This window comes from Onychostruthus taczanowskii, unplaced genomic scaffold, assembly GCF_017590055.1.
Source record: "Onychostruthus taczanowskii isolate IOZ18803 unplaced genomic scaffold, ASM1759005v1 scaffold76, whole genome shotgun sequence".
In the NCBI taxonomy this organism is placed as follows: domain Eukaryota; kingdom Metazoa; phylum Chordata; class Aves; order Passeriformes; family Passeridae; genus Onychostruthus; species Onychostruthus taczanowskii.
This window is the reverse complement of record NW_024505450.1, coordinates 853,404-872,252: the sequence shown is the minus strand read 5'-3', so window position 1 is coordinate 872,252 and position 18,849 is coordinate 853,404. Positions and strand designations below refer to the sequence as shown.

General features: G+C 40.2%; 1 protein-coding gene across 6 annotated transcripts in view; it reads right to left on the bottom strand.

Annotated features, from left to right (window-relative positions):
* Positions 1–995: 995 nt before the first annotated feature.
* MICAL2 (microtubule associated monooxygenase, calponin and LIM domain containing 2) overlaps positions 996–18,849 on the bottom strand; it is a 64,758-nt gene continuing 46,904 nt past the window's right edge. The window contains exons 16-27 of one of the 6 annotated variants that reach the window (XM_041423276.1): positions 18,302–18,451; positions 17,072–17,176; positions 15,650–15,862; positions 15,340–15,441; positions 14,611–14,739; positions 9,039–9,137; positions 8,548–8,628; positions 6,983–7,169; positions 5,838–5,926; positions 5,372–5,471; positions 2,481–2,538; positions 996–1,221 (exon numbers count right to left, since the gene is read on the bottom strand). In XM_041423276.1, the coding sequence (XP_041279210.1) occupies positions 2,498–2,538; positions 5,372–5,471; positions 5,838–5,926; positions 6,983–7,169; positions 8,548–8,628; positions 9,039–9,137; positions 14,611–14,739; positions 15,340–15,441; positions 15,650–15,862; positions 17,072–17,176; positions 18,302–18,451 (1,296 nt within the window). In that variant the 3' untranslated portion in view covers positions 996–1,221; positions 2,481–2,497. Of the gene's footprint in view, positions 1,222–2,480; positions 2,539–5,371; positions 5,472–5,837; positions 5,927–6,982; positions 7,170–8,547; positions 8,629–9,038; positions 9,138–14,610; positions 14,740–15,339; positions 15,442–15,649; positions 15,869–17,071; positions 17,177–18,301; positions 18,452–18,849 lie in introns of all 6 variants that reach the window. The other 5 variants (XM_041423275.1, XM_041423278.1, XM_041423277.1 and 2 more) reach the window with 5 other exon arrangements.

The window sequence follows — 18,849 nt, the reverse complement described above, 5'->3', positions numbered from 1 at the left end:
TTAACTGTGCCCGGTGACTTTTCCCTTGGCAGGGAGATGGAATAATTCATTGAGAATAACCTTTGCTCCTCTTTGGCAATGATGTCTTTAGCAACAATTTTTTTAAAAATCATTTCTGTCACTCAAACAACCCCAGTGAGATTCAGTTTTAATTAATGGAAAAAAAAAAAAAAATCACACAGTCTTTCTATTAAACTCCTGGGACTATTCTTTCTGGGATTTGGTTTTTTTGGTTTTTTTTTTTATTTTTATTTTTGTTTTGTTTTGGTTTTTTGGTTTTTTTGGGTTTTTTTTTCTTGAAATGCAAAGGAAGAGATTATAGCTTAAGAATTGCAGAGTAAGCAAAAGAAAGAAAATGAAGAGGAGGAGGACTTAAGAAAGCTCTTTTGGAGAACCTGTTGTTTAAAAAGAATTCCACCACCAGCTTAAAATACAAAAATTAAAATAAAAATTTTAAAAAGTAATTAAATAAAGCAAGGCAACTGTTAACAGGCAATGGGTCACCACCAGCTTCAGCTTCCAGGGATCCAGCAGGTACTGGGAATAGCACTACAGAGCAAGTATCCTGGGTTATTACCTGCTTTTCCTGAACACAACAAAAAATCCAAACACATTATTACCTTTATGACATATGTTAATATGTAAAATAACAGTGTAAGGAAAGGTAGCAGAGGCCAAAGAAAGAAGGACAGTGCTGTTTGTGTGTGCCCCATGCCCACCAACACCAGCTCCTCGCCCACAGGAAGGGTAAATCCCAGCACCAGTCACCCTGGATCTGCAGCAAGGGGACAGCTCCTCAGGGACCTTGATGTGCATCACAAGGGACACATATGCAATGACACCACCACAGTGAAACTCTGGGGCCTCTGGCTCAGGCCACAAGCAGGGCAGCACCACAGCATCCACCACAAGAGGAAGGTGCAAAACCAGCGTGAAGTCATTACCAAGTCTCTGTACCCAGGAAATCTTTACAAAAGGAAGAGATGAAACAAGGAGACTTATAAAGAACTACATTTATTTTTGTTTACAGCAGATATCATAAATAAAGCTAAAACAATTTTCACCATGTGCAAAATACAGAATTTCCATGTGAAAATTTAAATACAGAGTTAAAAACTATTTAATAAAAATACTCAGTTAAGATTATAAAGTAAAATGAAGACAGAAGATTTAGGAGGAGAAGGACAGAATCCTCACTGGGCAGGAAGAGCAAGGAAGACTCTGCAACAGAGAGTAAAAAACACAGCAATAGGAAGTGGTTTGAAATGGCAGACCTTTATGTCATGATCTTCATATTAAAGCATGCAGAGCTTTGTAACAACACAATGCAGCCCTGAAATACACTGGGAGTCACATCCCAGCCATTTGTGCAGGAAATGATGTTTGAAACCCAGCGAGATTCTGTGTGGGCACAGCCTGGGGACTTTCAGTGCCATCAAGTCATTTTAGGATACCCACACAAATAAATACAATCGGCTGAGTCGTGCAAATATAGAGACCAGCAAGATAAGGAGCCTGGGGCTCTGGCCGTGCTGCCCTCCACACTCCTGGCTGAGGTGTGTGAAATGGGGCAGATAGCAGAGGATGTCTGGGCCCTCCTAAAACTGCTCCTAAGATCCATTCAAAGGCCCTTCCCTTTGAGAGGGGTCCTCGGCAGGGACAGCTGGGTCCTGACCACATCAGCCAGACCTTCAGTGTACTTGCTGGGCAGCCTGAGCCCCTGGTTCTTACTGGGATTCATTTCCCCTTCTAGATTGTCAGCTAGTGATTATACAAACTGGACGTTATGTAAAAAATACATACAAAATAACGGTGGGAGTTGGTCATGGAGAGGGGTGACAACGTCTCGTGCAGCAGGAGAAACCCAATCATCAGAGTGCCAAGCAAGGCCCAGGTAATGAAACCACTCAAACCAAAGCACTCTGGCAGGCTGGCAGGTCAGCCTGAGAGCCACATGCACTTTTAGGCCTGCCTACGATGTCACTTGGGGTGGAAGGCTAGAACTTGCATAGCTTTGGCTACTTTGTCTACAGAACCTTTCATACCACGCTTTTCCAGTAGGAAAGCAGGGAAGTGCTCAGACACTGCTTGCTCACTGCGTGTGTGAGCTCCATGCACACAGGTGCTCATGTTAACCCAGAGAATCAGCTGGGTAATCACACCCTGACCTTATTTTAGTTCTTTCCTTCAGTTCTCTGAAAGAAATAAGGCTTTAACAAGTTCTTTCAAGAAACCCTTTACTTGCCTGACTTACCTTAAAGGCACAGGGAAGCGCACATGCACAGACACAGAGAGAAAACATTACTTTTTCTAGAACTGTGAACTCAGCAACAGGTTAAATAATCATGCCAAAGCTCCGTTAATATACCAGACACACAGATTGCTCCAACAGTTAAAAAAAAAAAAACCCAAAACACACAATGAAATGCTTTCAAACAACGGGGTTAGTCATGTAATTTTGGAACTGGAAAAAAAATCACCTGAGAGCAGAAAGGCTTCAGCCAGTGAGCGGGTGCAGCACCGGAATGTTGAATTGGACTAAAAGCAAGGAGGGAGATTGGCAGAGAAGACAGCAGGGAAGAAAACACAGAACTTCACTTGGTTATGTAGGAAAGCATCAGGAAGATTACATTGGTACAAAGAATAACCGGCCAAAATGAAACTGCCTTTTTTTCTTTCAATTATCAATGAGGACAAGCAGCTATGAGTACTACTAGCAGAACAGTAAGATGAAGAAGTCAAAAAATAGACCAGTTGGAGTGATACCAATAAAATAGCCCTCCCAACTGCATCACCTGCAAAACCCCAGTGGAATATGCATGGCAATTAAGATTCCTCAGGAAAACATTTTCATTATGCAAGTTCCTGAATTCTGTTGTGGAAATGTAGGTATTTATGCCCTATTATACAAATCTATATAAAATTAATACCAAATTTTAATTTAATTCAAATTTTATTTTTTTAAAATCTTATTTAAAGATTTAAAATCTTCTTTTTACACTTTCTACTAGTAAGATCAATTTGGTTGTAAGTTCATTGGCCAGAGATTTCCAAGTTTCTTACTACATCACCATTTTCTCTACATTTACCATTATGCTCTCTCTGCCATAGCAAACAGCAGGAGAAAACTTAAAGGAAGAAGTGTTCCTAAAGACTCTCCTACTGACAAATTGAAACCAAAATTAATGGCAGCCCAAGTTTGGAAACTTGACTGCTCAGCAGTTTGCTGTGTTGCAGGATTAACCACACTGCAGACTGCCTCCTTTTTAGGGTGAAACAGTTACTATCATTAGAAGATTATTAAAAATAGTACAGGGTTTCCAAGTCAGGTTTTTAAAATGCTGTAAGGTACAGATACATTACAAATATACAGATGGCCACCATGTAACTGTAATTATTGCTGTGTCCACTCCATGTCATAGCAAAGTTTGGCTGAATACATATTTGAGCATTAAAGGCAATTTATGTCAAAGGAATGCTACCTTATATCTAACAATTTTCTTCAAGCACTTTGTCAAGTTCTGTGCATAAAAATAACAAATTTTTCCCCAAAATACATAACCACTCTACAAAGTGAAAAGTTCATCCTCATAAAGAAAGTCAAACTATCTAGAAGAAAGATCCAGTTTGTCATTTATTTTAAACAGCAGACACATTTCATTTTCATATCTAAGAGGCAAAACAATTCAAATCATCTTTTCCCACATTATATTAAATCAAATCAAATCAAAACAGAACAACAAACCCCAAGACCTGCCAGCCCACAGGCAGCACAGTCATTTGAGACCACTGGCAGGTGATCCTCAATTTTGCTACTAACTGAATGCAACAATATTTCCTATTGTTTATGCCACATTCTCCTGGCTACAAATAAATGCTACAGGTGATTTTCATTTTAGGCGACACATACTGGGTTACCTATTTCCTGGTAAACTTCTGAATATAAATAAGTACTTGAAAGGCAGGGAGCATGCTTACCTCGCTGGCTAACTAGGCTGAAAGTAATGAGCATTGGGATGTCACTGTGTCCTTGCTGTTTAACAGATTAAGGTAGACCTTCTGATTAAGGTTGAGGGACATCTGAAAAAAATTTACTCATCTGCTGCTCCAGGTAATAGAATTTCACCTTTCTGCCACCAGCTGCACACATTGAAATGAATTACCAAAGAAGTTATCGCCTAAGAATACATTTTTAGGCTTTTAATGTTTGTTTTAAACCTGCATTTTTAAAAAATTCCAAAAGACACCGGGAGCAGTGCCTGACCAGAGGCACGAAGGGAGTGACTTCAGTTACAGAGGAGTGCTCCATAAATTGATATGCCTCATATCAGCTACCAAATGAGGAAGCCTTGACTTGAGGAATGTCCGGTCTACTTTCTACCAGTTCCTTTGACTTCAAATTTCAATCAAGCCTTCACTCAACTATCATTTGCTCTTCAAATTTATTGAAAAACTTCAAATAAATTAGTAGAACAGATAATACCCACTATCAATAAAAGGTATCCATCACATGTAAATGTAGGAGCAATGTGAATTATGTACATGATTTTTTGGAATCACATTCATGCAAGTAAAAATCTCATAACCTAGAGCAAAGATGAAAGCAAGAAAAAAAAAAAAAAGCTACATGCCATACTCGGGTTTCAAACCCCAGTTATTTGTCAGAAATATTCCTGAAAGAACACACATTTTTTCATGGTCTTTTTTTCTAAAAAAGAAAAAAATTACCTGGGGAGAATAGGAAGAAAAATGGTTTCAAAATGTACCATCTTCTCCAATGGTCTGACCACAGAATAAAACAGGTGGGGAAATAATCTAGAAAATATCCTTCATCTGACTCCATGTTCTGGAAATGTGTTTGGACACTGTCCTTCATGCTCTAACATACAGTACATTTTGAGTTGAAAATTTCAATTGTACCTCACTGCTATCGGAAGGAATCCGCCATTCAGTGAAGTCATGCGTCACATTGCACGAAGAGCAAAAACAAAGCCCTCCAAACCAAAAATTCCCCTCGAGAAAATAGCCAGGCTGTAAATTTTGAAAATTTGAAAGGCACAACTGAGCAAGACACACAGAAGGGTTCAAACCCTACAGAATCTTTTCACCCATTCAAGCACGTTTTCAAGTGATAGCTCTGCTTCCCGGTACATGTGAGTGAGTACCTCTAGGAGAGCACAGAGGAGTGGCACCCCAAGGCTCAGGAGTTCGTACAGGTAGGTATAGTTATATGCATTGTCCCTGAAATGGAGGAGGGTAGCGTGCAGGAAACCATGCATCCAGTTAGACAGGCGGCTGGGAATGTCAAGCAGATCCCTGGTCACCCGCAGGGGCCAGCTTAGCGTGCCCCGTAAGAAGGAAGTCAGGATACCTGGGGACCTGTCCTCTGGACTGCTAGCAGTGGACAAACTGCTTTCTGTGGTGATCTCTGTGGGTTTGGCTTCCACTTTCTTCCATGCATCTATCGCCTCCTTAGAAAAAGCATTAAAAAATAAAATGTTAAATATGATTCTAAAGTACGTAAGTCCAGTTTCTGTTACTGTCTTCAGTTTTTATATACATTTTCATTTCCAGTTCAACTGGAAATGAAAATCTTTGGATATATTCAAGTCTTTATATACATTTTCATTTCCTAAGTTCAACTGTACTTTGCATAGAAAAGCTAAATTCCATTGAGAACTGGATTATAAATATGCCAAACTCACAGAATGAGGAGGTTTGTATTTTAGAACTGATTTTACTGCACATGAGGTAGAGAACATCCACACACACAAGTATTTCACCCTGCCCCAGATAAAGCTGCCTCAACATTGCATTGCAATAAAATCAGTCCATACCTTTCCATGGATCTGTATTGTTGCCCTTCTCTTTCTGTGTTTCGTACTGATTTTGCAGTGCGTAAAATGAGGTTTACAGTAAAATTTACCTACAAGAGGGAAAAATCAGTTACAGGATATGTTATCTACACGTATATGGACTGAAAAATCACTGTTGCATCTACTAAAAAAAATGAAACCAGGATAATGAACAGTTGGGCAGCAAAAGGAATGGGAAACCTGGCACTGATTCTAACTGCTCTGAATAGGTTTCTTTTACAGATTTGCACATTCGTTCAGTAACACAAGGTCATTTATCTACCTCTCAGGTATAAGATTAATAAACAGCAAAAAAACCAACATCCCATAAATACAAAGTTACAAACCTACAGAAGACATCAAGCAGAAAAAAAAGTCAATAATTGCTAAAAAATACATCTTTGCAGATTCTCCACACTGAAAAAGAACCAATTTGACCTTGAATCTTTAATATTTTTGCAGAGGGAGATGAGGTTAATACTCTGGTCTACTCAAATACTTTGGAAGAGACAAGGGAATTTCAGTTCAGTTTGATAATTCCATTCCAAACTAAAAAAAAAAAAAAAAAGGAAAACCCCAGAGGATTTAGGTGGGATGAAGCACCCAAGATCTGAACCTCTTGTTCTACAGCAGCCTGGAGCCTGAAATAAATCACATTGTGCTTGGTCAGTCCTACTGCTTTCAACTCCTGACCATACCATTGTAACAGAAATAACCTACATTCCTTGCATCCATGTAAATCTGCCACTGCTATGGCTTGTTCCTAATAGATCATGTTATTTAATGGCCAGTTTTAAATGGAGATAAGAATAACTCTATATTATTGGAGAAACCTCACCCCTTTTTCCCCACTTACTTCGACCTGTGATTCAACACAGTGCATTTTGCTCACTCAACTTATTTTCCACTGAGGATTTCTTCATTTACAGCTCAGGTCTGCCATAACTCAACTTTTTTGAAAAACTAGGACTGCAAGTACAAGGACTCAAAAATCAGCAGGGACACAAACAGCACACTTGGCAGACCTCCTCCTGACCGTGCTATCAGGACAGATCTTTCCCCTTAGCTCCAGTAAGAGCACCAATACTCAGACATTTCAAAATACTCCTAAATAGCTCCTACATTACCTTCTTCAACATCAAAGGCATAAATTCCTAAGCGGAGTGTAGTAGAACATATTTCACACTTGAAGCACTCCCTGTGAAAGAAGTGGCCTTCTGCACTCAGCCGCTCCATGACATAGACCCGTTTCTTGCAGAAATAACAAATGTCACTCCCCCCGATGGACTTGGGGAATTCTTTTCGCAGAGAACCCTGTTCAAAGATAAAAACAGAACATGAAGCTGTGGCTCCACACCCAGATATAAATCCTTATGAAGGGGGCAGCTGCTTTAGCTGCTTGAAGGGTTGCACAGCACCCTCCAAGCAAAATTACAGTAGGCATCAGTCAGCTTTTTAATTACTCATTACTGCAATTCTGTAGGTTTATGCAGAAATTAATAAATCAGACATCACAAGGACTTTAAAAGGGTGACTTTGATGCTGGACTTGCATCCAGTTTCCCTCTGTGAGTTCACCGACATTTTGATTACTCAGGTCCAAGAGCAGCATCATCCCTGAGTGCTCCCTCATCACCCTGCACCATCCTGACTCCGGGACTTGTGTCTCTCTCAGAAGGTGAAGACACACCTCACCAGCCTCAAACAGCAGACTTGCATCTGCAGCCAAGCAAAAAAACACCCTGAACTCGCAGTTCAGACACAATCTGGAGGAAAATGCAGGCTTGTGCTTTAAGTTCCAGGGGAAAAGCAGTCAGTCAGTCTTCAAAGCTGCTGTCTGAACCACCCTTCCCATCACCACAGCTGTGCCTCCCCCCTCAGCCATGTTCCTCCCAAGACTACAGCCCAACCTGGGGTTTGGCTAGCTTTAAAAATCACTTTGTTTCCTACCACACACATTCAGAACATCTTTAATGCATTCAAAATACAATCCATATTAACCACATGAAACTATTTTGAAAGTCTGTTGAAATAAGGCTGGTAATTAACATTCTTTAATTGCCACGAATCTCATCCCCTCTTACACAGACATGCAAAAGGTACAGAAAAGTGAACTAGAAATTGATTAGATGCCACTGGACTTCCCTTTTCTTATTAGAGGCAGGTATGAGGATGTTACTTTGCATTACTGTATTATGGCTGGTTACAGGTCGGTACAGATGAGCGCGCTGTGCCTGCCACATCCATTACCACCTCCCTCCCCTTCCACTATCCCTGCTGCCACAGGAGAGGTACCACACATGGGATGGAGGAGGAAAAGTCCAAGGCACATTCAGACAGTAGCACACAGTCCACACAACTCATCTTTCATTTGTGAGCAAAAGGAAGCCTTGGAACCGTTTTTTAATGTTAAGCAGAACTCACAATTGTCATTGTCACGCAGTCCTGTGCTCAGAAGTTGAGAATTCTATTCCAGATCTGCCATTAGTAATCAATTTTGCTCTGATGGATCATTAAAATGAATCTTTCCAAACAAACAACCATGCAAATGGAAAACCACACAAATGTGCTTTTAAAACCATGGTGTTAAATAGATCAGATAGTTACAGTGAAGCTGAAACAACTGAGTTTAGTGCTGGCTGGTAAGTAAAGTGTCATCACCACACACAACACCTTACTTGGCTTTCCAGTACCTGACAGCTCTGAGTGGTGGAGGCAGCGGATGGTAAGTGAGGAATGGGGCAAGAACCTGCAGCTCTGTCCAGAGACCGCTTCTGAATTCAACACAGAACAGTGTCAGAGTTGAGAAACAGCCCTCTTCAAAAGGAGGCACGGTGATTCAACACTCGAGTGTTAAAAATAACTGCATATGCACGTACTGCACAAAACTTTCTTTAGAAGCCACCCTAAGTAATAATTGTCTTTTGTTACTAATTCTACAGTGATTACATTTAATAAAAGCCTCCTGAAGTTTTAATTCACACAGTCAAGTAATAGAAATAGAAGACGTGGAGAGCAACATTTCCATCAGCACATTGTGCTGATGTGCACTTGACTCTTTCATATAGTGTTACATCTTTCATAAGGCTTCAAGTGCTCCACAACTGGGGTCTTAAGTCAGGATGGCATTCTGGGAACATTACTCTTAAGTCAAGTTACTGTTTCTCTGTGGGTTTAGTCTTACCAGTTCAAGCTGTGGCTTGGGTCTGTGATCATTCACATACAGATTTACAAGAACTTCAGCCACAGCTCCAATTGCACGTGAGACCTTTCCTACAGTCGTCTAACCAGGAAAGGGAGGAAGATAAAGAATAGAAGGAAGAGCTTTAGTTACTCTTGAAAGAGAATTTAAAGACAAAAAAGGACAAGAATGATTTGGGCACATGCAAACATTGACACAGGGAGGCAGGAGAAAGAGCAGAGGGGAAGCCCAGCAGAACACAAGCATGTTCATGCGTAACCAGCGTGGGGCCACAGAAGACTTCTGTGCAGCCCACAGACTTTTCCCTGAGGATGAGGAGAAGTTCCTGATGGGAGCAAATGCTTCTCCTCAAGGCTTCCTGCTGTGCCCATGAAAGGGCTGAGCTGGGAGCCACTGCCTGGCTATCTGAGTTGGACATTCGGACATTAAAAAAAACCCTATTGTTCACTTCAACTTCTCTGGGACTTGGTTGTCACATTTCAGAACAGGGGTGGGATTGAACTCCATATTAACACTCCCAAACTGTGACATTTCAGGGAACATTCTATGAAAATGTATGAGCCAAGCCCCACACAGAAATGTTTTGTTGGAGCTCACAGGGCAACCATTTGCCCTCTCCCCAGTGACTCATTGCAATGCCAGAGAGAATTGGAGAAACCATGCTAGTGAGAGGGGAAATCTTCTCCTTTAATCTGCCTCGTCACACTGCTGCAGCCATGAAAGTTAGGCTGTTTTTAACCAAATGTATCAGGCCTGCAAGGAGCCAGCAGTGGCTTAGGCTTTGTGGCTCCAAATGCAAGCAGACAGACCAATGACTGCATGGTCTGTGCTTCCCTGCCCAAACAGCTGCCTGGGGACTGGAACAGGGGCAAAGTGCGTGTGCATGAGTGTGTGAGTGGCAGCAAGTAGGTAGGTACTCTGCTCCTGGAAAACAGACAGTAAAGGGCTCACAGATTTACAGAAGTATCTTCTACTCTAAATCAAATTTCCTGTATTGATTGGGATTTCAGCTTTCTAGTCAATGTAAGATCCCACAGCCTCTCTGGCAGCAAATGCAGCGAGGCCATCCTGGTCTGGCCAGGGGTATGGTACTCTGCTTCTGAACTCAGGGCACTGGTTTTTTCCATTACAGGTATGATACATGATACCACAGCTAACACTCCATTTGCCTCTCAAAGAGCCCAGATCTCAAGGAAGTCACCCTCTTCTCAGTGAAATGATTTGTCTGCTGCCACCACACCAACTCCTGCTAACTGAAGGTTTTAATATACCAGAAAGTTATCATGAAGAAAGGAGAAAAATATAAATGCAACGGTATTTGGAATACTTTAAAACAACCTTAAAGCATTTTCTATCAAGTTTAAAAACACTTATAATGCACTGTGGGTGTGTTTTCAAAAATTATTATGGATAAAAACATTCAAGGGAACATGCTCCCCTTTACAGCTCCCCTTATCTTTTGAGAGTCATCTCATAACTAACCTGATATCCAGGCAGGTACAAGATACACACATTAAGACTACAAAGGCCATTTAAGGGACAAATTTCTATCCTGTTTGGTTTTGTTTAGTATAAAAAGACTTTAAAATATTATTCAATATCTGGACAACTTGTGGGTAATAACTGCAAAGTTAACTGCTAATTACACACCACAACGCTGTCCAAAGTGGCACACCATTTTATAAACCACTATAAGTGCTACTTGCCACTACAGGAAAACTACATTCCTTTGACTTGTTTAAGAACATGGAACAAAAAAAAAAAATTTCCTCCCCAAATTTTGCACCTCTGAATATGCTATGCAATCTCCAGGCCATGTTGTACATGTACAAGTAATGTACAAGTTCTTGTCCACAAGATCAAAGGTAAAAGAAAGTATTCAAAGTCAGTTGAAGCAGAAAGTTTTCCTTGAACTAGATAAATACTGGAGCAACCAGTTAAATAACAAGGCTGTGCTTGAAGTGCAAGTAGTTGAATTTCAGGAAAAGTATCCTTGAGCCTGAACTACTCCTTGAAATTCATCAGGTTGGCTGATTTCTGTTCTCCATCCATTGGAACAATCCATGTAAACATTAAAGCAGTCAAAACAAGAAAATTGCATGTTTATACACACTTCAAAAATGTTATTAAAAAGGAAGTGTTCCTATAATGAATGCGAATTCACATTCCAAGTAAAAGCAAGTGAGACTTCAATTTAATTTAGCAACAATGCCCTTAAAATCATGCTTTAACTTTTGGTCAGCCCTGAGTTGGTCAGGCAAGAGATGTTTGTTGTCCATCCCTTCCAACAGAACTGTTCTGTTCAAGTGCCACTCAGTCACCAACCAGAAACGTCAGGGCAGGATGAGGATGCACCAGGGCAGCCCCAAGAGCACCTGCCACCCTCAAAAACACTGGGACTACTGAGCCTACTGCTCTACTGAAGGCACACACAGCTTTGTAATGCTGGGGCCACTGTCTGCATGGGACAGGCTACTGCTCACAGTTCAGGCAGCTTTACGCCTTTGCTGAACAGCAGTCCTAAAGAGTTACCTTACACGGTGAATTTCAGGGAGCAACCAGAAAACACTTAAAAATCCTAAGTGTTTGTGATTTCCTCAGACTGTTGAGCTGTCAGCGGCACGCTGCTTTCCAGCAGGTTGGCCAGGGTGGTTATTACCACAGGAAGAGAAAGCTGCCTTCTGTATTTCCCTGTGTTATTATTCAGAGCTGCGCAGCCAGCCAAGTAAGCCTCAGTCACATTCTCATAAAACAAAGGAAACATGCTCTCTGCCTCCAAAAGCATACAATGCTTTCCCTTTGTTCTTTCATATCCTTAATTATTTTCCTGGTCTTATTTTGCTTTGAGGGTGATTTATTTACTTTTCATACAAGCTGCTACGTATATTTTCTCTCTGAGATAAACAACATTTGAGTAATAAGTTACTGTGTGTAAGAAACACCACAGCCCTGCTTACTGCTGGCAATTAGAGTCACGTCACTGAAGGGAAGCTGTTGGTCCAAGCTCTGCAGGGAGTAAATTGACTGCAAAAACTTCCCAGTTCTTACGACACACGCCGTGGATTCACTCATGCAAAGCTCAGATGGACAGAGTTTTCTGAAGGTTAATCCAACCTTGAGCAGAAAACAGGAATAACCAAAGCCCAGCCTGTAATACAATATAGGCTAACTCATAATTCTAACTATGTGAATTTTGACAGCTGATTGAAGCTAGAAAGTACTTTTGATTGTTATTGACATATTGCACACAGAAGGTAATTCTTACTAAGTTGTAATGACTGCATGTCTTGGAAGAAACAATATGGTCCCACAGCCTTCTTTTCAAGTGTCCTTTGCAGGACTTACACTTAATAACAAGTTTCTGTAATTAGACAGAATTACATAGCCACCCTTTTCAATAACTGTGTCCCCATAACTAATACTGTTCCAAGCAAAACTCAACAGGTGCAATGGTTTGTCATGTCTGGTAACAGCCTCAGAACTCACCTGAAATTAAAATGACAGCACTAGCTATTTAAAACCATGGGAGGGTGCTGATATTTATAGGTCATATATCATGAAGCCTTACAGAACTCAAAACACTTCTATTACCTTCTGTTTGCTGGGGAAAAAGGAGAAACACTTGACAGCAACACACAGCAGCTCTTCCTGTTGATTTATCAATCCCAAAACACTTTCTGACACTGAAGTCTACACTCAGCTAATGATAATTCTCAGAACAGAGTAGAAATTCAAGTTTTGAGACCCATAACTCCTCTCAAGATAACAGAGACACAGGCAGTTTTTGGCATGTTCACAGCAGAGAGGTCCAAACGTATTGTTGAACAGCACTCGAAAATGCACAATGTGCATCTGAAATACTGTTGAACTGTTATATATACAGCAAAACACATTTAGTCACATTTAGTGCTTTATAGAGCAGGATAAAATTTTCGCATTCTGAAAGGTGTGCAATGTGTAAGAATAAAACACAGGGACAACAATTTGACCGTGAAAGGGCAGGGACAGATTCTATTACCACCTGTGCCCCTGACAGGAGGAGCAAAAATCACCTGATCATTACCAGACCTGCTGTTTAAAAATTCTCCAAAATGCCACACAAAATGCACCACATTTACACCTATGAAATGCATAGGGTACAAGAGGCTGCCAGCCTGTACAACACATGGAGCTGGGTATGCAGGCATCAAAATGCTCATGCATGTAGATCTGCCAAAGTGTAAATGTAGTCCTACTTAACTAGCCAAATATTTACCCAGTGAGATGAACATATCTGTGCTGGTGACAGAACTAGATTTTCTTGCTTCAGCTGAGCTGCATTCTGCCAGCATCTCCAAAGAGAGCACTTTTCAGCTGAAGTGAACTCAGCCTGAGTGAAACCAAGTAACGACAAACTATTGCCACACCATTTAAATACATAGGCAAGCTAATCAAGGCTCTCAGTGCCCTTTAAACAAAATCCAGTTTTTAAAATATCCAGAAAAAAAGATTGCTCAGGACAAAGGCTCTCCAAGAAGTGATGTTAAAATCCCAATAAATTATTTCTCACAGAGTTTCCATATGATTAAAAGCCTAGTTCTCATATTCTAAAGGGTTTTTCAGATAGCTTAGGTTTGGGTTTTGGGTTTTCTTTTATTCTCCTTGCAGAGTCACAAAAGTTCTCCAAATCAAATGAACATTATCCCCCAATCTTTTGGAAACCATTACTTAGCTTAAAACCCATCACACATTATACCTCTTAGGTCAAAAAAGTAAGAGGTAAATCCAGGCAGAGGAATTAGTTTGAAGCTGAATGAAGGGAATTAGGGGATTACTGCAGTGAGGCACCTGCTGAGCTTGCAGTGTCCTTGAAGGGCCATGTCCCCTGTATTTCCCTGGGGATTGGGAGCCAGGCAGTCATTGCACCACAGCCCATTAACACCAGCCTCAGTAGTAAGAACTGAGTATCTCTGACCCAAGTGTCATCTCCTTCTTTCCAAGTATGGATGTTTCCTCTCCATAAGGTCTGCTGTTACAAAGAACTGTATTCTAGCTATTCACATGCAGAAGTTTAAAGCACAAATAATTAAAAAAACAATAAAATGTCTGTATTGGTAAATGCTCATACAATTCTAAGGCATGCCCATTCTAAGACGTGGTTAAAATAACCATCGTGGTGTGGGTTTTCTCCTGCAGAGCAGACAGATATACTTATGAAAAGAAACATAAATGCCACCAACCACACAGCACCCAGTTTGCTTTATAATGTGAAGCTTTCTTCAGCACACCTGTGGTACATTTGAACAGCTGATCATTTAAAATAAGCAGCAATGCAAAATTTTCAGAAATTAAGTAAAAAAATGTTAACCATTTGCTTTGTCCTTCAACTTCCACCTGAGCCATTTCTGATGATGACATTCCTCTTACAAACATGCAGAATTAACAACAGCAAAAAAGGAAAGTTTGATTTAAATGTGAATTACAGGTCTGCTGGCAGCACCTTCCATCCAAGCCATTTCTCAAGCAGCTTGAGTAAAAGTTTGGGTTTTACATGAAAAATCTCTTAATAGAGTACCTGTTGAGAAGAAACAGCAGAAGAAGCTGAACCAACAGATGATGAAGCAGCAACAGCTGAATGATGAGGTGGAGAGCAAGAGGGAGTTGGGGGCTGAGAATGGGGTAAGCCTTTAGTAGGTAGCTTATTCTGTGTAGAGCAGAAACAGGAGAGTTATCCAAGAGACACTGACATCAACACAGGTTAAGTTCACAGTCATGCATCAAAAAAAAAAAAACAGAAACACAATGACAGTTCTACTCTTCTCACTACCTCTGCACAGTAAGGGCCCATGGAAATCATCATGGCATCTTCATGGTAAATGATATTATTGTACTATTCTTTAATAGAAATACTCACAGTGGGCAGTAAGGTAAGATAGTGCTGGGAGAAGGCATAATGAAATCCAGCAAAAACCAGAGTGTACCAAGTACCACTGCTCAGCAACTGATCAGAAACTGTGAGCCAGCAGTGTGTGCTTAAGCACAAGACATAGCTTATTTGAACACATTTCTCTCCTGCTAAAGCACTCTGATTAGCTTTATGATTCGGATTGTTTCACCTTAATTAAACAATGCAATAATATTTAAGCAAGACTTTTTACTAGTTTCAGTGGAATCCACATTACTTTTCAGATCCACACAGAATGAAAGAAAGTTAAAACCAAAACCACTGCAATTTCTTTCCCTTCGTGAATTCTTATACATCTTCCAATTCAGCAGTTCTTCAGGTGCAAAACTTAAAATTCACCTTCGGAAACTCCATGTATCCAAACATTGAGGCGAGATGTGCTGCTTTCTCTTTAATGTTCTTTTTATGGAATTCCCTATTTGCTATGGTCTGAGCTCTTTTCTGCAGTGACAGCCAGGGAAGGACAGCCAAGAAAAGAAAGAGAGAGATTTCAGTTAAAATCACATCTATCAACAAAACACAGAAGTTTGCAGGAAGACTTTTTGTCTTAATACAATCTACAGTCAACAGAGAACAAGCCAGCAAAACCACAGGACACAGATTATCATAGGCATTTAAGAGACAGAAAGGAAAAGAAGTTGCTTGTCACCTGTTTCATTTTTTCCTCCAGGTGCTGAAGACGCTCAAGCACTCCAGAAAGCACAAATGCAGCAGAACAGGCAGACGCGAGATTTTCAGAGGTTTCTGACAGACTGGGCTGGGGATCTGTTTTGTGCACAGTCTTTGCTCTCCTGGCCATATGATCAGAACCATTTAAAGACTGTTTGGGTTCCCTGACCTCGTGTTCACTCCTAGCTACCACCTGAAACTGGGAAACACTTGAAGTGAACAAAACTCTAATTTCTGCACTACCATGCAGTATATGCAGCTTTTAAGGATGCTTCCAAAAGAACGGCACAGTCATGCACATAACTAGAAATCAAATGTTCTCACACCACTCTGCACACTGTCTACTGCACTTCTGGTGCTTGTGCACATGCACTGAAATAAATCCTTGTGCAGGCCTTGACATCCTTCTCTACACTTCTGAGTTTTTGTGAAAAACCTCAGACAGCAGCAGTGCAGAAGAACATCTTTTTCTAGGGTTTACAGCAAAGGTTTTGGGTTGGGGTTTTTTAGTAGCACATCTCCCTGAAACTCAGCTTATAATCAAATTATATTTACGAGGATTTCAACAGTAATTCTTGCCATAGTTCTAGATCTAGTCTGATCCAAATCAGTATACAATGTATTTCAGATTTAAGGCATTTGCTGAGGAGTTCAGAACACATCTCTGAATTTGAGTTTTCATATAAAATAGCTTCTGACCTGCAGATTTCCACATGCAATAGAGATCTCATTTCACTGCAGACTGCTCTTAAAATGCCATTACAGGATGTTTAATTTCAAACTCTAAAGAAAAGTGAATATCAATACTGTTTGAGATGAGATTGCTTGCAGTGAAAGTACTAAGAGAAAAATTTAGACTACGTTGTCAAAAATTTTTCCCCATATATGTGATGCTGCAAAAGAGCTTTCAGCAGAAATTCTTATTACAAGTTCTACTTATAGAAATAAAACACCTGGGCACCAATATCAGCTTTTCAATGCTCAAGCTTTTATCTTATATATTTTTGCCAGGTTTCTCTCTTAGCCTTATCATTACAATAGCCCAAAGCATCAAGTACATGCACAAATTTTCAGGTACTGCTATAGTTTTCTCACGTGTTAAATGTAGCTATGTAATTACATTCATACAATTTGGAGTCTAGGTATGGTAACAAAGAAATCAACACTTGTGTTTTCAGGGTATTTCCACACTTTCAGAGAGTTTTCTCATTTGGCAAAGCAGGTGCAAAATAGCTTTTACTTTTTAATGGTGTTTTCACAATTCTCAGCTACATGTGTCCGTGAACTTGGCAGTTTCCATCTAAATATTGCTTTATATCTTATGTAGCTCACAATAACAGCAAGCTCCCAGCAGTGACAGAAATGCTGTACTTGCCAGGTGTTACCCACAGGAGCTTCCTACCTGCCTTTTTGGTTGAGGTGGAAGAAGGCTTGGATCCATAGGTTTAGCAAAGCGAGGATTAACAGGAGGATCAGAGGAGAGCAGGGCTGGTCTATCTGTTAGCTCCTTGTAAAGCATTTTTAAAGTTGCAAAGACAGAATGAAGGAGGGAAAAAAAAAGGAAGAGAGTAAATAGGATTCAAAGAATTTCTGAGGCAGAAAGAAATAAAAGCTTTTTTTAAAGACGCATTACTATGAAGCGTAACAACACGTTTTGCATATTTTTGCCACCTACCCATTTTATTAGCAACTTCTAACATCAAAGATTTACTTAAAGTTGAACGCATTTAGTACTTTTTAACCGAGTTTATGATCAAAATAACTTTCTCCAGCATGGCCAAGGAAATCTCTGGCCACTTATCACACACTGAAAGCTCAGGGCACAGACAAGTACCCAGGTAGTGTGCAAACAATTTTGGTTCAAGGATATACAAAGTCACTGGACATCTATAAAGCCTACACTACTGGAGGACCTAAATATTTAAATAGACAAATGGATACAAGGATGAAGAATTAAGAAAGCCACCATCTTTTTCAAAACATGCACAACTTGCTTATCCTTCCTTCAGATCTTTCAGATGACAGATCTAAACTCTGCTGATTCCAACTATTTCTGGCTGAAGTGTGATTTTGAGCTTCTCCCCTCTACCTTGGCAGCATGGGATTGTTTTTAAAATACCTCTAGTCACACTAAACCATGAAAACGTTGTACAATGCACAAATGCATTCCACTCTGCCTAGTTTTGGAATGGAAATGGCAGCCAGACATATCTCGCAAGAGATTAGGTTTCCTTTTGACACTCCCTAAGTTTTCCATAAAGACAGACTTCACAGGATATGCAGTGTCCTTTATTTGAAAACTGTAAGCAACAACAGGCCTTCTGCAATACTGTATGCGGCCACCTTAGACTTCCAAATAACACAAATTCTACAGGCTCACTTCCATGAGACTTCTAGACACTGTAACACAGCAATACGCCATTGTTAGACACATTAGTCAATCTATATGAGTTGTATTTGTTTACCAAGTACTGAAAGAAATACTTTTAATTTGCATAAAGTATTAAAAAAGACAACCCACTTCAAAGACCCCTAACAGACTCCTGTCTTCCCTGGGAAATCTGCATCACCTTCACAAGGAGGGACTACAGTGCAATTTCAGAGATGGCTTTCATGTTCATCTATGACCTACCTGTCTCTGCAGAATTGTATTTGAAGCATTCTCTTCAAACTTTGCCAGCAGCTGAGTTGCCATTGATTTGACTTTGTTCTGGTTCATTCCTTCTCTGCCATCACTCTGTTCTTTCCCATTGTCTGTCCCCTGGCTTGGAAAGCTTGAAGTCTGCAAGGAAACAACAAACTGTGTTTTTCTTATGTTTCCTACAACACTCATGAAGGGAGAGGAGGAGAAATGCATCATCCTTTTCAGCAAAGGGTGAAAGGAAATATAGTCTACAGTATATTAAAATGACATGTTTAGCATGCAAGAATTGCCAAAAAATATTTTTTGTGGGTCCCAGAGCACAGTAAAAGGGAACATTAATCAGTGCTGGTATTCATAAAGCAGAGTCACAAAGGTGACTAATCAGAGAAGGGCTAGAAACCAAGCTGCAATGCAAAATCTTCAAATAAAAAATTGTCTAAATAGACAATTAGGAAAAGGAAAAAAAAACCCAATACCTTAAATGTTCCTGTGTCAGTACAAAAACTAGTGCAATTTAGTTAATGCTCTACTCCCTA